The sequence below is a fragment of the Drosophila takahashii genome, chromosome 2L, assembly GCF_030179915.1.
Source record: "Drosophila takahashii strain IR98-3 E-12201 chromosome 2L, DtakHiC1v2, whole genome shotgun sequence".
NCBI classification, from domain to species: Eukaryota; Metazoa; Arthropoda; class Insecta; order Diptera; family Drosophilidae; genus Drosophila; species Drosophila takahashii.
This window is the reverse complement of record NC_091678.1, coordinates 8,804,652-8,822,988: the sequence shown is the minus strand read 5'-3', so window position 1 is coordinate 8,822,988 and position 18,337 is coordinate 8,804,652. Positions and strand designations below refer to the sequence as shown.

At 38.3% G+C, this 18,337-nt stretch overlaps 2 protein-coding genes and 1 long non-coding RNA gene across 7 annotated transcripts in view; all 3 read right to left on the bottom strand.

Annotated features, from left to right (window-relative positions):
• Nucleotides 1–18,337, bottom strand: part of Lar (tyrosine-protein phosphatase Lar) — a 129,662-nt gene that overhangs the window by 75,978 nt on the left and 35,347 nt on the right. The window lies entirely within an intron of this gene.
• LOC138912005 (uncharacterized) lies at nucleotides 10,681–11,588 on the bottom strand. The gene is made up of 3 exons (XR_011417638.1): nucleotides 11,542–11,588; nucleotides 11,252–11,327; nucleotides 10,681–10,810 (listed from the first exon to the last, which is right to left on the bottom strand). It is a non-coding gene; the product is annotated as an uncharacterized lncRNA (long non-coding RNA).
• LOC138912311 (trypsin-like) lies at nucleotides 12,173–13,291 on the bottom strand. The gene has a single exon (XM_070212666.1). It carries the CDS (start codon nucleotides 13,265–13,267, stop codon nucleotides 12,500–12,502), a length of 768 nt encoding a protein of 255 aa, XP_070068767.1. The 5' UTR covers nucleotides 13,268–13,291; the 3' UTR covers nucleotides 12,173–12,499.

Genomic DNA, 18,337 nt, shown 5'->3' with positions numbered 1-18,337 from the left:
GCGACGCGCCGAGATTATGGAGGAAAGTGGAGAAGAGAGGCCACTGTATAGGCATTTGTGTTTCAGAACTTTGTCACGTGGCCCTAAACGCATTATTTAAAAAAATAAACATACGCCAAATACAATTCAAAGACGGTGGAATACTCTTTTTCGGTAGAAGAGCCATTAATTTGTACATACACTTTACTAGATTTTAAAATAAAAATGTATATAGGAAGGTAAAAATTCTATAAATAGTTAAAATTATTGTAATATATCTATTTAGTTCAAGCAACTATAGAACATAAAATATATTTTCCAAAGAGCATTTCTAGTAAACCTGGTCATGAAAATATTTCCGTGGATACGGTAGGTACCTTGAACATTTGATAAATGTTCCTTAGTCCAAGGGTTTATGTAAATTCATGGAGCGAAGCCAGCACCGCAGGTCGTCCAGAAGTTAGCAAGTGGAACTAAGTTCACGGAGTACTTACTGAAAGTTTCATCAATTTTCATGCTTTGCCCAACTGTTGCAAAGACGGGCAATTACCAAGAGGGCGGGAGTAGTACATAAAAGAACAAAACAACACAAAAAAAAAATAATACATATACATTAATGTCCCAAAGAAGATCGAGTCGGAGACGATTAAGACGATAATAACAAGCGACAAGTTTATTGCCCGCACACACATCAGTTGTCGGGGTAAAGAAAAAAGCAGATGGGGATAGAATGGATATTGGGCAGCCGCAGCCGCAAAAACTCTTCCAGAAAGCCTAAGCTTTTGTGACCCCAAGCCTAATGCGCCAACGGCAATAATAACAACAAGAACGTTGGCAAAATGTGGGCGGTGTGTCCGCCACATATACACACCACACCCAACATTTGCTGGCCTTAAAAGCTAGTCGCCAGTCGCCCACTAATGCCAACAGCTGGCGACATAAATATCAAAAAGTGCCCTGCGATGCGGGGGCCGTCAATGGGAACTACGGCTTTTGTCTTTGACCAACGCCAGACTAAAACAGACTAAAACAGCACCGACCATGGACGCACTAAACCACTAAGTAAGATAAGTGAGGTCAAGCAAAAGGGGTCATGTGCGCGCATTGTCACCGGGTTGCAAACGCCTCCTCGTCCGCCTCCTCCGCCTCCTGGTTATCTAACCACAGGGGAGAAACTCGAAAGTAAACCTGGACAATATGATGGTATGACGGGAACAGGAAGAAAGCACAGAAAGCAAGTGAAAGCGCAGCCAGGTAGCAGAGGCAAAAGTTGCCGATAAAAGAAAGTACAGGGGACACCACACTCATGCCACGGAAAAGGGGCCGCAACTCAATCAGTAAATCAATAACTCAATGGTTGGCACTCTTCAGGGAGTTGCTGCGGTTAAGAATTTCTTGTTTTTCGAAGCAATCAGTTTTGGCCGGAACAACTATTATGGGTACAAAGTCAAACTGAAGAGTTTAAGCTTCTTGTTGAAGAGAAGAAATATTGTTAAAATATTCTACTCAATTTATTCCATTAATCCTAACAAAAATTAAAATTTCTATTAAATTTTCTTAATAAACAAAAAAAAATCTTTCAAAAATTACCCATGCGCCATGTTGCCCAATAACATGATATTAAAAATATTATATTTTTATTTGTGCCTGCAGAAAAAAATTTGAAATGCAGAACATTTTTTTTTAAGATTACTATGATATCATATCCTTTACCTAAGAAAAGCTTGTGCAAACGAAATAACCTGGTAATACCACAAAACAGATCCTAATAATATGCACACTCACAAATCACGAACAGCAATCAACAGCCATCAATTTGCAACACTAAAAATCCTTCGAATTCCCCTTACTGAACAGATAAAGGAATCTCTTCCGTTTTTCTAAGCCATGTGATGACTCTCTATACGCGATGAGGATGATAGTGCTGCTTTCGCTCGTAATTACTTTCACTTTTTCGATATGCCGAATCATGTAAAATAATTTCCTTATTGGCCAGAAAAATGCACAACTTAACTTTTTGACAAAACGCTTGCCTGATCCGAATTTCCCAGAACGGGCAAAAAGTTATTCATGTCGGAGGAGCCTCAACCCTCGTGATGACTTTCATGCTTCCATTATTCATTATCTATGCCTAGAGCAAATCTGGGGATCAAGGTTTTGGTTTGCGTTTTTCGTTTGGGTTCGCCGTTGTCGGGGTTTTAATTAATGAAGCTACAATATGACAACAAAGCTTAACTAATTAATTTGTTGCCAGAGAGTTCTTTTCACAAAATATAACAATTAAGTATGTTCAATCCTCTCAGAAAATGAATGAGAACAGGTAGATAAAATTGGGAAAATATAATGACGACACAAACGTATACAAATATGTATACAAATGGAAATGTAGAAAAATGTTTAAAAAGTTCATTTAGTTCTGTAAAAAAAAGTTTAATTTCCTTACAACATTACTCATACGCCATGTTTTTCAAAAATCTCGTCTACGTATTTCATTGTTTTTTGTGCCTTCTGATTTCTTCTGATTTTAATTAAAAAATACAAAAATAAAAAGGATTGAAATGCATAAAAATATAGAACATTAAACTCATTCCATTATGTTAAAAAAGTAAACTCTTTAAAATATTATGCATACGCCATGTTGGTCAAGAACGTGTGCTACAAATTAAAGTGTTTTTTCTTAAGCCTGTTAAATAATATTTTAATTCCAAAATACTACAAAAAAGAGGATTAAATATCTGTGGGAATTTCATCCCAAGAAAATAAAATATTTAAACAGTCATTCAAAATGTACAACAAAATACCACAAAATATTGCAATATCATATCAAACACACAACTTCTGGTTGCTTAAAGTGCTAAGCTTATGAAAAATTATCCAAATTACTTTAAAATGGCATACGCACACACAAGAGCACAACATGCTTTTCGCAAGACAAACTGCCCCATAAATTTCGTAAAATTTGACTTTTTCATCTGCACTTCGCAGCGAAAGTCGAAAAAGTGAGTGTGGGGGCGGACTGCAAAGTCGAGATGCGTTTGCTAATGTTGTGAAAGAATCGAGAACAAACAGAGTAAAAATACCAAAAATATGCAAATCAACTTGCTTCAAACCCCATGCCATACATACATTTCGATATGGATTGATGTAAAATTGATGCGACGCAGAGAGGGTTATTGTCTGGCCCGCATAAACAAAACCATAAGTAAAAACAAAACAAAGGAGAAAAAGAAGAGAGAAAAAAACAAGAAATTTCAATAATGCCAAGGCATTTGTTGTTCGCCACTTGAAAAATGGTTGGGAGCAGAAATATGAGGGAGCAGGGAAAGTCGGTAGAGCACTTCAGGCAATTTATGGCATATGTTACCTTACACACAAAACTCACTCACACACCCATACACACTCACCCACTCGTATGTAAATGCTAAAATAATACATATGCGTATGGCATAAAAATTGATATGCCAACATTTCTTTCATGTGTGAGTAATTCACAAGTAAAATGCAGAAAGTTTTTAAATAAAATATAAAATATAGCTAGAGTGCTGGAGAGAAAACAAGAAAAGTCGGTGGTATATTGTTGACTTGATGTTTACCCTATAAGTGATTGATCTTTAAAACAAAAGTATAGAAATTTAATGGAACCTTGGAAGTAATTTATAAAGTTTCCATTCCTTAAGCCATCATTTATGGGTTATGGATTTTAAATTAATAGCCCCCCATTGGCCAAATATTTCCGAGGATATTCAAAGGGCATAAAAACCCCGACTCCTTGGGCACAACTATGTGCTGAAATAATGTCGCACAATAAATTGAACTTTTCATAAATTTTCAGCACAAATTGGCACAGGATTTTTGGGGTTGGGGCTTCTGGAGGTTCGACTCCAATCCACTCAACAGTTCCTTTTGTATCCTGCAAGCCATCCTGACATTGTCAACGTCTACTGCCACGCCCCCAACTGCCAAGTGAATTTATGGTTGGCAGCTTTTAGGCTTTGTTTTGCTGCTTATTATTGTTATTGGCACCAACAGTGACACATTAGGAGCACCATCGCCATCGCCTCCATTCTTCCTTCTGTCCAAGCTCATTTGTTGGCCCCGACTAGAGATGGCTGATCGCTTTTGGGCCCGTAGTCCTCAAAGGTCCTGGGTCCTGGGTCCGTTGCGTATGCCGGATTATTAATATTAGAGGAACAAAAAAAAAAAACAGAAAACAGAGAAAGGAAATATATTTTCTACTGACCGGCTGCTGCTGCTACTTGCTACTCCTACTGCTGCCGTTTTCGATTATTGTCCTTCGCATCGTCCTGTTTCTTATCCCGTAAATTGTTATTGACAACGGAAGCAGCAGCGCGGCACAAATTGGGCGTTGAATTTGCGGCTTGGTTGCTGCCTCTACTTTCCCCCAACCTTTCCTTTTATTTCGTTTAGCTTTTCTGTATGCGGCCGACCATTTGTTGTGGTTATTATTATGGTTGATTTAGTGGCCACAAATTGAATGAATTGTCTTATTTAACCGAAATAAGCAATATCGCAAAAGTTTTTCCTTTTTTTTTTTAAATTCAATAATGCCCCCAAAGTGCGTCGTGCCTCAAATCAGATTAAAACGAAGACGCCGACGAGAGAGAAGGAGATGGGATGCGAAGGAATAAACGAATCCAGCGGAAATGACAGACGCAGCATTCAATTGAATTAATTAATGCCAAACCGATGAAAAGGAGAGGAGGAAATTAAGTTTAAGCGGCTGCTGAACAGCCGAACACACACAGCACACTACACACAGCAGGAGAAAATGTTGACAGCGCGACATGACGCAGAAAATATTTAAATAAAGTTGTAATTAAATGCATAGCGAAATGCCGCAATCCACTCATGCACTCCCCCTTCAGTTATAAAGTTGAGCAACAGTTGGGCTAGAAATGGAAATCACTCATACGACGACATCTGAAGCTAAAGGATGATGAGTGTTCAAGTGGTTGACTGTATATGTAGGCATGTGGGTGCCTCTACGCACAACTTTCACAATTAGAAAATTAAAATTACACTGGGAATAAGGCTAGCTAAATGATTTAAAAATAATATGTTACTTATTAGAAAATAAAACAAAAATACGTTTTAAAAAGTGCCTAAAAGTATGCAGTGAAAATAAAATACGAATTTTATCAGCTTTCCTGATTGGAAATATTTTATAGCATACTTTTAGACACATTTTAAAGTGATTTCAAAGGTTTAGTAATTTTCTTTCCTGCCGTTCTACATAATTTTTTCGAAAAAGTCCTTGGGGCTAAGAAAATTCGAGTTGGAAAATAAATTTAAAATGCTCCCACTGACATAATTAATTATTTCGTTCCCGGAATAACCCCGCGGAAGTATGAAAGCCTCTTAATGCTTTGTTCAAGTGTACCGACCAGCTCCCAAAAACACAGACACACACAATGGCTGACAATTTGTTGCGTTCTGCAGACTTTGGCAAGCTGTTGGCAATTTTAACCACCGCCACGACGATCTCTTCATTTCCACAGTCGCCGAAAAACAGAGGGACTGAAACCAGAAACCGAGACCAAAAACCAAACTGCGAAGCCTCCAATGGGAGCCAAGTTGAGTGCTAAATGGCGGGATGGTTTTTACCATCCCCCCACCAGCTTTTCTGCAGCCACGCAGGCATATTAAAATATTTAATTACCATGTAAACTTACGACTTTTGTTTTTGTTATTGTTTTAATTGTGACAACAACTGTCATAATAATGAATATGATGATGTTTGCCACGCGGCAAGTCCCCGATATTCCCATCCCCCCCCAACCTACACTGCCCGCAAAAGTGCACAACGCATGGCGAACATGATATGGAATTGCGTAAGCGGGGGAGGTGGAGTAGGAGGAGCAGCAGGATGAAAAAGGACGAGGGCATAGCAAAGCTTTATTACATTTCGCGCTCGTGTATGTGTGTCTGATTCATGGCACATATGTCTCAGTGGTTGATGGTGTGGCAAGGAGTGAGCTTTGGCGGTTTTCTAAGAATTGTCTGCCGCTTTTCAACACATTGAGTTGTTTGTTCTTCCTACTTCATACATACATATATCTTACATACATAGAAGTCTTCACATTTTCCCATCCGCCCAGCATGTTATTTGAATTTTAATTGCAAACTTTTGTTGCATACTTTTGGCGTGGATTTATTTTATGGTCGAAGCTGTGCTTCCTTGGCTCCTTTTCCATTTTCCTCTACTTCTTCGCCTCGCGCGGCTGTTTAATTAAAAATGCTTTGCGGTCTCCCCTTCACGCTATCTCCCCGTTTTTCCCTTTTTCCCTCGGGCAGTGCATTTTCATTGTTCTCGCCAGGTGTTTCCGCGAAAAATTAAGGCAAACTGTCACGCGAATGGTGGAATTGATACCTCTTCGATTTGTAATTATCTACAAGGATTATATTCCTGAGGGTGCTTGAAACTTGAAGGTTGAAGTCGATAAATAAATTCATTAAAACTGCACAGATGAGTCATTTTCAATTAAATGAATAACTCTAATAAAAGTTCATTCTTAAGTCTTTAAATTTCCGGGTTAGTTTAAAAAATGTTCCTCTTTCTAGTAGAAAATTACCAATATTTAATGCTAGTTTTAAAGTATTTTTTTAGATTTTAAAATAAACTGAATTTTTATTAATAAAATTACATTAGAAATTCTGTAAAGTTCTGGCATATTCAAAAAATATTCTTCTGCCTATGCTCCATATTTAAATAATTTTTTTTAATTTTAAAATAATATCCTAAATACTTTCCCACTTCCTTTTACTTTCACATTCATCCTGCCTCGAATACCCTAAGAATACCCCTCAATTACAGCTATTATTGCTGAATGGTGCTCGTTTTGTTTGCTCATTGGAACTAATTAGTTTGCCTTCGCCTGCTTATTGACTGACCCTCATCCCCCAGTCCCCATTTTTTGGGGCCAGTCCATGGATGAGATTTTTCAATTGACATTGTCAATGGCGGGACGTTTTCTCGCTTTTGGTTGGATGGAATATTTTTTGTTGGTTCGCAAGATGCTTGCTTGCTATTTAGTATGCGGCACACAATGCACATAAAACATTAATAAAGCTTGTTGTCCTTTTTGGATGGCTGCGTATCCGTGCGTCCCCAAGTTGAGCGAGCCCTTGTCATTACCAGGACACGGCCCACGTCCTTTGGCCGCTCGTCCTCGTCCCAACCCATCGTCCTGCCATCGTAAGCATATGCTAAGCATAAATTCGGAGAAGTCTGCTTTGGTATGCAAGTGATGCTGGGCTGATGATACTTGAAGGAACTGCCGCAGACAACTTTGATTTGGGGCCATTTTTAAAGCGTGGCTTAATTAAAAAGAAAGAAGGAAAAAAAGTGAAAAATGAAAAACTGAAAAACCAAACTCAGGCGTTTAAAGTTTTGCGTTTCCCTCATTTTCTATTTTCCTCTAACAAATTATTAACGGGCAGTTCACTTGGCCATGGTTCATACAACATAATTCAGTCATATAAAATTTGTCTAGCGTAAAATTAGAAATGCTGCAGGAACAGCAAACAGGAACAGGAGTAACAAGGACGCGACAGACGCTGCGTAATTAAAATGGGAAAAAATCATAGCACACTTTTCGGGGCGCCCAGCCATTGATATGCTGATGAGAATCATTTTGGCCAGAAAGGAGCTCGCTGGGCCATGACATTGAAGTGACTGCCTTCAAAATAGTCGGTCGTTGAGTTGAGCATGTGAGAAGGCAGCAGGAAGCTGCCAGATTTTTCTCGTCTGTGGGTCTGGGGGAGAACGCGCGTGTGTCCCGGCTTGTTTACATAAAAATTTAAAGCGAAAACCCAGTGATTTTTATGCTTATCAACAGCTAAATTGAAAATAACGCCTGGCTACAGCTTCCCCTCGAAGCGAAAGGAAACACAATATTTGCTCGGATTAAATCCGGCACACAGTGGGATAATAAACTTGAAAAGTTTTTGGAATTTTAAAAGGTTTCTCTGAGCTACAATAACAAAGGATTTTTAAGAAGCAAAAACTGTTGTTTTATTTTTAAAGAATTTTAATCTTTTTCCCGTTTGTAATTAAATATAATAAATTGCAAGGAGTTCCAAAAAAATTATATGTTTTTGAAATTTCAGACATTTAAAAATGCTATTGAAGACACTTTTTTAAACTATATTAAGAAATTAAAAATTGACTAAAGTTTAGAGCCGAAAAATTCTAAAAGCGATATGTAATGTTTTATATACTTTTTAAATAAATACTGAATACTTTTTTAAACCAATTTTTTAAAATATTGAAAAATATCAAAAATATTTATTAAATTGCTTTATTAACAACCAACCGTATTGCTCATAATATTAACACATTTCTTCCATTTTTAAGGACACTGTGCACCTTCATTTGGCGTCTTCAAATCAACACACACATGTGTGAGCCTGGGCGTGCGTGTGAGAGTTGATTTTCAATCGAAGAAGCCGCTTTTCCGGTATTCGTTTTTAGGGGTAAGAAGCTAAAGCGAAGAAAAAAACTTATTTGCCAAGTTTTGCGGTTTTTGAGGTTGACATGTTGCCGTTTATGTGACCCAAAGAAGTGAGCAGCGGCAGCAGCTGCTCGACAGCCATCGCTGATTATGATGAGACCGAGACAGGCCGTTCGGAAAAGCCCTTTTCGTTACAAATTTGTGCCAAGCTGTCGAAACTTTTATTTAAAATGGGTATAAGCCAAACACACAAGCACACACATACACACAGAGGAATCAGAAACACGCCTCCTTTCCGCAGGAAGGGGGCAAGCGGCCGGCGATCGAGTGTAGATGTGAAAGAAAAATAATCGTATCCTTTGGCTAGATTTGCATTTCCTGTCAGGTAATTACCCGGTGATAGAGGCAGGCGGCTCTCGCCATTCAACAAAACGAGCCGCTGACTTGGCCCGTCATCAATTTCTAGCACCGTTCTAATTAAAGATAGGCATCAAACATGCAAACTCAACCTGAAAAGGATTTCGAATGGAACAAAAGCGGAACTACGGACAACGAACTCGAAAAGGATTCAAAGCTGTCGAGAAAACATATATGTGTGGAGTGTGCTTTGTAATTGATTTGCTGGCACTTTGTTGTTTGCCAAAGGTCGGTCACAAGGGGAGCGGGTGGAATTTAATAAATATGAAAACATCAAATTATTTCAAATGCCTGAACTATCTTGTCTGGCGGTCGGTCTATCTGTCTGCCCATCTGACTGACTGACAAACGCCCGCCAAGCACGGAAAATATGCTTTCTAAAGCGGCGCAAAAGTGGGGTGTTTTTGGGTGGAGGGTGGCCTCCTGACTTTTGCATAATTCTGCAATTTCTCCACAACAAATCGCAGTTGATTGTTTTTGTTCCGTTCTGTTCTGTTCTTTTTTTCCTATGCTATAGTACATACATAACTGCAGCCGGCAAAACTGCCTTAAAATATGCAACGAAACTTTGCTCAAAGCATAAAATAAACTCGGAGCAATTCCACTTTTGCCGCCCAAAAGGGTGAAAGGCATGGGGGAAAATGGGAGATTGGGAGTCCGAATGGGAAATGTTTCCAGCAGGAAAGGGGGAGGGGGGCAAATAGGAAATCACTGTTTGCGAAAAACAAGCGCTGAAAATAAAGCTCACCAACACACTCGCATTAAACTGAAACGGAAATGCAAGGCATTCTTATGCATATCCTCTAAACAACTGCACACAAAGACACAAACACACAGACAAATACAGGGAGAATCGCAGAGAGAAACAGGGAGAAATAGAGAGAGGAGAGAAGAGAAAGGAGCAAGGAGAAAGTAGCAGCCAGGAACTGTGGAGCTAACTCGTTTGGGGAATTGCTGCTGCTTCCACTCCTGCCACTGCAAAAGGAATTTTTCATACGCAAATTAAATCTACTTCAAGTCTTCAGCTATGTGCACTCCTCTCGTCCTTCGTCCCCCGCGACCACGCCCTTTCCTCGCTGGCAGACGGCGAGATTTGCAAATATTCATTACATAATAAACTAAATAAAATGTGAGAATCCTGCTCAGCTCCGAGATTTTCTGAAGTCAAGAATGGCAGGCTTAGCGGCAGCGCACAAACCGAAGTAAGCCAACAATCGCGGTATTCACCTGGCGAACGAAAGAACTTTGCCAACGATTTGTACTCACAAAATTGAAAAAGCCATTTTATTTTGGCTTATTCTTACTTAACTATTTAAATTGCTTTTTTATACACTCATAAAAAAAAATCGAAGAATTTCCTTAAAATCTAGAAAATTCTTTCTTGAATTTTTGCCAAAGGCGACCTCACCTTTGTTTCAAGAAATGGTTTTTTTGAAAGGCACCATTAAAACAAGAAAAAATATTTCTTGTTTTAAGAAATTAAATTTCTTAAAACAAGAAAGGGTTTTTTAGGAAGCCACCATAAAAACAAGAAAAAATATTTCTTAAAACAAGAAAGGCGATTCTTGTTTCAAAGGTGGTTTGTTTCTTGTTTCAAAAAATTAAATTTCTTAAAACAAGAAAGGGTTTTTTAGAAAGGCACCTTTTAAACAAGAAAAATTCTTTCTTGTTTAAATTTCCTTTCAAGAAATTTTATTTCTTGATTTAAGAAATAATATTTCTTGAAAGGAAGTTTTATATTAACACTGAAACCCTAAAAATAAAATGTAACTTATTTTTTTCTTTTGCATATTATATTTATTTACATTTAAAACATTTAACACTTAACATTTAAACATTTTTAAATAACACATTTTTGACACAAGAAAACATTATTATTACCCAAGGTCTGTTGAACTTCATATGACCTAAGGTGATCCATTTTCTTCGCCTTTCCTCATCTATAAAAAAAGAGTTATTGGGATATCAATGATTTGTTTTTAGATAAACAACTTTTTTGAAATAATGTAATGTTAATAATAGCCAAAATACAAACACGTTGGACAGACGACGGAGAGAGAGGAGCAAGACAGGTAGAAAATGAAGGGTTGAAAATCGAATTTCAGAGAGAGAGAGGCACGGTAGAGACACGTACATACATACATATATATTTACATACAGTCCTTTGCGCGAAGGGAGACCGAATGTAAGCAGGGCAGATCGTGTCAGTTTTAAGAAGGAGAAGAGAGAAACGTCGCGACGCGTAGGTCAAGCGAGCGAGAGAGAGGAGCAGAATATGAAAGGGTTGAAAATCGGGTTTCAGATCGGGTGAGCCGCGTACATGCATAGATATTTACATGCATACATAAGTATGTCAAACAAATACAACATATTTTTCTTACCTTAGAAGGTTTTAAAACAAAATTACAGCTTCGACAAACAAATTATTTGGCTGATGCAACTGCAGGTATTTTCACTCTGAAAAATAAATAAAATGCGAGTAATAAGATAAAGTTATTATAGAACTGTACACCCAGAAATTTATGTACAAATGTATGTATGTACGTAGCTCTTAGCTAAAAAACAATTCAACTTAATTGATATAAGCTTGGTAAAGAGATTTTGAATTTATCCTTTTATTACATACATACAATTGTACGCGCGCTATACAAAAAATTATATATTTACATACCTTTGAATATTCGGAAAAAGCCTTCACCTCTTATCCGCTTGAAAATCACGTCCATCACTCACGAATTTTTTTCACAACTGACGCTCGGGGGATCAGAGAAGTCGGTAGCCGGGGTAGTAGTCGGTCCGAGTAGGCCCTTCGTCCCACTTCGTTTTTCTTGTCGTTAACATTCGGCAGCCGAAGGAAGTCAATGGCTACTTTCCTATATTCTAGGGTCATTTCATTCATATATTCAAAGGTGATTTTGTCCTTAAATACGTACAAAAATGTTTTGGCTGCGACGGCAAAACAAACATATGAGATTTTCATTTTTCTATTTTTAAGAAAAATTCTTTCTTGAATTTTTTCCATCAAGAAAGGTTTTCTGTATTCAAAGGCCAATTTTCTAATAACAAGAAATTTTTTTTCTATTTTCAAAGGTAGGCCGATTCAATGGCGAGATTTCCAAAATTTAGAAATTAATTTTTATGAGTGTAGATTTCATTTTGGATAATTAGTTAAAGATAAATACCATTAACGTTCGATTAAAGCATTTTTATTTTAATTAAAAGTTTTAAAGTTTTCTTTAAATTTTTTGTGAATTGCATTCTTTGTTTTATATAATGTTTTTCGACCTCTTTACTATCTTTTAAACCATTATTCTGTATATGTGAACCATTTTAAGAGAAACAACCAGAAAGAAATATTACTCATTGAATTTAAAATAAAACTCGACCTTTTTTATTTTGTTACCTAAGCAAATAGGTCGAAATATGCTCAGCATATTCCTTAATCTTTTTTACCATAAAAAATGAATGTTTGTTAAATGCCATAATTTTCTGAAAATTTATTTTTATAATATCTATTTTTAACATTTTAGGTGGTGTCACAAAAACCTCATCCAACAAAAATTTTATGGGATTTCTTACGTTTAAAGATACCCCTCTATAAATAGATCTTTTTAAATGCTCTTTTTTATTCACAAACCAGTGACCTGTGTGATATAACTTCTGAGGGCAGGAACACTGGAATAGACGCCCGGGTAGTTGGGGCGAGCGCATCCGTAGCCCCAGGACACGACGCCCACCAGCTGGCCGTTGGCCACCAGAGGACCTCCGGAGTCACCCTGGCAAGCGTCACGTCCGGCGGTGCCGGCACACATCATTCTTTCCGTGATTGACCGAAATGGGTTGTAGCTAGTGCCACAGTCAGCTCTATCAACAATCGGCACCTCCACCGCCTGGAGGTTTAGTGACCCACTGGGTACGTTCTCGACGGTGTTGCCCCAGCCGGTAACCACTGCGTTAGTTCCGGCAACGGGTTCAGAGACCGCCAATTCAATGGTGCGGATCTTGGAGGTCAGGATAACGGGAAAGATCAGCTTGAGAACGGCCACATCGCTGTCCAGCGTATCGCTGTTGTAGTCGTTGGGGACATTGATGGACTTCACTAGGACCACCTTACCGCCGTAGGCCCAGGATGTGGAGCCCAGACGGACCTTTAACTCGAGAGCAGAACGGCCCTCCACGCAGTGGGCGGCAGTCAAGACGAAATTCTCTTTGATTAAGGCTCCTCCGCAGAAATGGGGGCCCAGTAATGTCTGGACGGACACTTGGTAAGGGTGCTGCTCGATTGTCGCGGGCATGCCGTTGATGATTTTCCCGGAGGGCAAGTCAATGTCCGAATGTCCTTCGCAGCAGACACTCAAGGCGATCAGCGCTAGCACACTCAATAGCAAACGATTCATTCTTATTGCGATCTCTGAATTCAAATGCGGTGGAGACCTCGTCTTTTATAGTGCCTTAGAACCTTATCATTTGATCAGCTTGCCTTTCAAGTTGTAAATTAGACTATCTCTATCAGGAGTTTGCTTCGATGGCTATTGATAAGAAATTATTCTTGGCCGCAATTCACAGTATTATCAGTCGTGTGCAACAAATTTAGATATGTGTTCGCCAATATTAATCAGTCAAATTTCTTTGTTTAATAAAACAAAGACTCCTCTTAAAATAACACACAGCGCCAAAAAAAAAGTAACAATAAAATAACCAAGATAAACGCTGCAAAATGTGAAAGGGTTTTATCTAAAGATTACTGCCCCATACTGGGAAACTTTCCATCACGTCACATATTTTATAAAATCGTGGTCAAAGTAAAAATCAACTTTAACAGGCAAGTTATTATAACAACAATTATTATAAAAATATTTGTTTTCTAAGGCATAATAAATTTGTAGTTTTAAATTGCATTTTACTGAGTACAATTTTATTTTCATCTTAAATTTTATTTTTGAAAAAAAGTTAAGTTAAAATAGACTTATGAAAAAAATAATGCGTTTCTTTTGTAACTGCACTCGTTACGCATTTTCCCCCGCAATCAATGTTATTAAACGAACACGACGGGCCACAAATCAAATTGTACAGCGGATCCTTAATTCCAATTCGTGGCATACCAGATGGAATGTTTGTGTATGACTGGTGGAATATATGTGGCAAATCAATGACACGTAAAAGCTCTAATTAAACGCACATTTCTGGGGCGCTATGTTCAAATTCTGGTTTCCTTAGACCACCGGCATGCGGAGTCGGCCATGTGGGCTGGCCAAGGGTCATAAACTGGTCTACCCCTCATAAACACCAGACCGTTTCCTTCCTTCCGGTTTTTGGGTGGAGGGGGGTGGGGTTTCGTTCTGGTGGCCTAACAACATGTGCTGCGCCTTTTGGGGCAGATATAATTGAAGGGTAGTGAACTTGCTATATGATCTATGACTGTATTTAGATTGGACCGACGAAGGAAAGGTATTAGAGGAAATTACTGTTGGAATTGTATGTTTTCTAGGTAACTGGTTCTCAATGAAGAAATATTTATGACACTAGTTTTAATGCAATTCACTTAAAATGCTAGGTATTCTCACTTTTTCAAACCAAACAAAGCATCTTAAATTAATGCCTGTCATTTATTTCCGCTGCCCTGAAATTTGCATAATTTTAGTTACAATTCGTTTACCACAACAACTCTGTTAGTAACACATAAGCAACTAACTAAGCACCCAAAACTATGTCTAAAACCAACTGAGCAGTTAGCCATTTTGCCGCTTAACCCGTAAACCTTAACCCCAAACCCCTAACCTCATCCTGTCACAACAACGATAACAACCGTACATAATTATATTGTATTTATACGGTTTATATATGGCGTATAATTTCTCTTGCTTTTCTCTCCGCACATTTTTACAGCGCTTTAACATGTAAATTCGATTTGAGTGGACGACGATTCGCCGCAGCGACCCCCGTGGAAAAAGCAAATTCACTCACAACCAAACACACACCTTAATTAAATTTCTAATTATTGTAATTAACCACATTAATATGACCTCATGCGCACCCTAATTTGCTGAAATTCCAGGCGAAAACAAAATGTCGGAGGAGACCGCGACCGAGAATACGAGAATCCGAGTCTTGCGGGATATAAAATTGTGTAGAAAATTGTCGGTAAACACATTTTTACAGTTTATTTGGAGAGAGAAAGGAAAGCGTGGAAACGCGACTCGCCTCCATTCGCCATCCAATTGGTTGTTGTATATTTGTGGGCTTGGGAATGTGGTTTTTGGACCCTGCCCGTCCGGCCAGCCATACGGCCCTTTTATTATATAGGAATATACTATATACGTATATATCCATGGCAGGACGTGGAGGCAACAATGCTCTACCAACGGTTTTGGCCTTAATGAGGTCATGTGTGGCGACCACGACAACGACGACTAAGGACGACGGCACTGGTGATTATGATGGCATGAAATTAACATTTAATTTGAGTTGAGCTGAAGCGCCACCTAGCGGGAAATGGCTTTTGGCTAATTTATACCGCCGACGGTGGCGTCTGAATGTGGCATCATTAGAGGGGCCGCCAAAGTTTGCGGTTCTGGGGAGCTCGGGGTCCCCTTGGCCGATTCCATTGGACAATGGCATATAATTTATGTTTGTCTTAGCAGATGCTGCCTGCCTGCCTTTCCACCAAACTCAACACTTTTTGGAGGCAACAAGTAGGAGATATTCCAAAACCAGAAGGCCCACGCGAACCAGTTAAAAAACTTTTTCTGTTTTTCTTTTTTTTTTTTTTGCCTTCTCCCCCACAAAAGTTTTTCCTGTCTGCGTTTAAGCGCAACCAAAGAAAAGTTTACGGTTCAAAAACAAATTTTTGTGCGGTGCCAAGCCAAAAGTTTCTTCGGGCTTATCAATGCTTTCACATTGATCAGCTGAATTTTATTGAAAAAACAAGAAAACGGAAACGGAAACAGAAACAGAAACGCTACCTGTCGTTTCTCTACCACTTGGGTATTCATCTCTAAATATTCGCTGCATTATTTATTAATGAGGCTTAAGCAGCGTCTAACATTTCAAAGCTTTTGCCTCGCCTGCGAATAAATGGAAACCGGAACCACAACAGGGTAGTAAAAGAGGGTGGGAGTGAAAAAAAGGCAAAAATGTGAGCGCATTAAATATTAATTTCCATTTCGTAACTGATAAGAGCCAAAGTTGGTTCTCGCTCGCAAAAGGAAAAGCCAAAAGGTCAGCGTCGAATAGAGCTTTCAATTAGCCGCGGCAAAGAAGCATTATAAATAGCGCAAAAAAGGTTAAGTTTCGGGGAAAAGGGTTCGGCCAGCACATAAATCAGACCGGGATAGTTTGAAATATTATATTGGAGTGCAGGGTTAAAAAGTTCTGATGCTGTTTTCTTTGGCGAATGGAAGTGGTTTATATTTATGAGGGGAAAAGTTACTAATTTTAAAACAAGTAATAAATTGAAAAATTTATGAACCCTTATTATTTGCTAATTTTACTTGTCAAAATGTAATGGTAAAAAGAACTTTTGCGTATAAATATTAGAAATTTACCATGCGCATATAGGTTTTTTTTTGTGTGCGTACCTAAAACTAAAATTTATAAATAAACTATTGTAAAATATTTATTTTATACTTTATGTTTCACTTTTCTGAGAGGGTAAAATACCTTATTATACCACAAATCGAAAATCGGATTCAATTCGATTTCTTACCGGGTTTATTGCTGCTTGTTAGGTCTCCGGATTAAACCCGCCCAACACTTGTCTCTTGACCCAGGCAACACTTCATTTTGGCTCTTTGGAACGACAAAAACCCGTAACGGACTGAAGTTAATTTTTGGTTCCCTTATCCTATCAACTTCGGGGTAGAAAAGAAAACGACATACAAATTCCATGAACAAAATGAAATGTCAACAGTAAATTTACCTTCGAGTTTTCCCTTTTTTTGCCCCTCTTTCTGTTGTTGTTGTTGCTTGGCCTTTGATTATTTTCTTTTCTAATGCGGCGAAAGCTCATTTTTCTTATTTTGAAACGAAAATTTTCTTAATGGGATTTACAGAACGAAATGTCTACACACAGATTCTTTGTGTGGGTCGTCTCCTTTCTGTTTTTTTGGTAAACGTTTTTTTTTCTCGGGTCATTGACGTAGTGTGTAAAATGGCGCATAAATATGTTGGAAATGGACTTGAGAATTTATTTACATAAAAAGGATTTAACAAATAAGAGAGAAAGGGGACGACTTGGCCTTGGTGATTTCTTGTTTGGTTATTCGTTTCTTTTGTTATTCTAAGCTGGTGAGCGATCCGATTTTCTCGAGAAGGTTGCCAGGCGACAGATGATGATGATGGTGATGGGTATTATAATGGTGAGGCAGTTTATTGGATTTATTTTGTTATACAATGGTCAATGATCACAAGTCGAAGGAAAATACTTTGGTTTTGGAATTTTGCACGTTTTGCTTAACGAAAAATGCAGAAGTTCATTTTAGAAAAATCTGAGAAAATAAAAAAAGAAGCCAAGTTGCTGGAATTGAGAACGGGAAGTTTGTCGCGCTCTAAGCAGCAAATCCCTTCATCCGATTTAAGTAAATGCAAACAAAATAAGTAAATAGCAAGAAGCAACACTTCGTCTCCATTGCCTTGTAGCTTTTGTTGGCTCCCTCTAGCTCCTTCTGTAGTCTTTGGGAAAATGGGTAAAAGGGGAAAAAGGAGCTTATGGAGGCAGCCGACTCCATCTCCATCTCATCTTCCCGGGCACTTGGATGAGAGCTTGTTAAAACTTTAAGTCCGTTTTACTTAACGTGGCTACATTTTAGCTGACAGTTGTAACTGCTTCTGTTGCTTCTGATTCCGTGTTTCCCTCGGCTCTTTCCATTTACTAAGTTTCTGCATTTGCCTTTGTCTTGCCATCTTTAAGTTGTTAATTCTTAAAGGCTCCATGGATTAGCTGCTCTAACTATTTAACACATTCGCCTTCTATTTAACCCTCGGTTGTGTGTTTTTTGCCTTTAATTAACTTGCATTGTAGCCCTTCTCCCTCTTTCTCATTCGTTCTCCGTCTCGCTCTTTAGCGCTGACAAGCCTCGTAATTAGTCATCTTGGTTTGAGCCACTTTTTGCTATTGACACTTGGCCAAAAGCAACGATGCCTTTTAAGTTGGCTCCTAACGCGCTTGTGCTTTGCTTCTTAATTGAAAGACGTCCTTTGCGGAGTCCTGATTGGGTTTATTAATACGCCAGGCTTCTGATGAACATGAAAGCTCAGTAATGTTCCAGTTAGTCGAATATAATGAGCGCAAATATGGGGCTAACGATGAGTTTATGGTAAACATGGAACATTAAAGGCGCGAAATAATAAATTCTGAGACGAAGAGTTATAAAAAACTGTATAAAAACGAATTTTAAAAAGGAAACTATACCATATCTTGCATATATTTTATAATTTAGTACCTTCAAATTAGAATTATTCAAATTTGG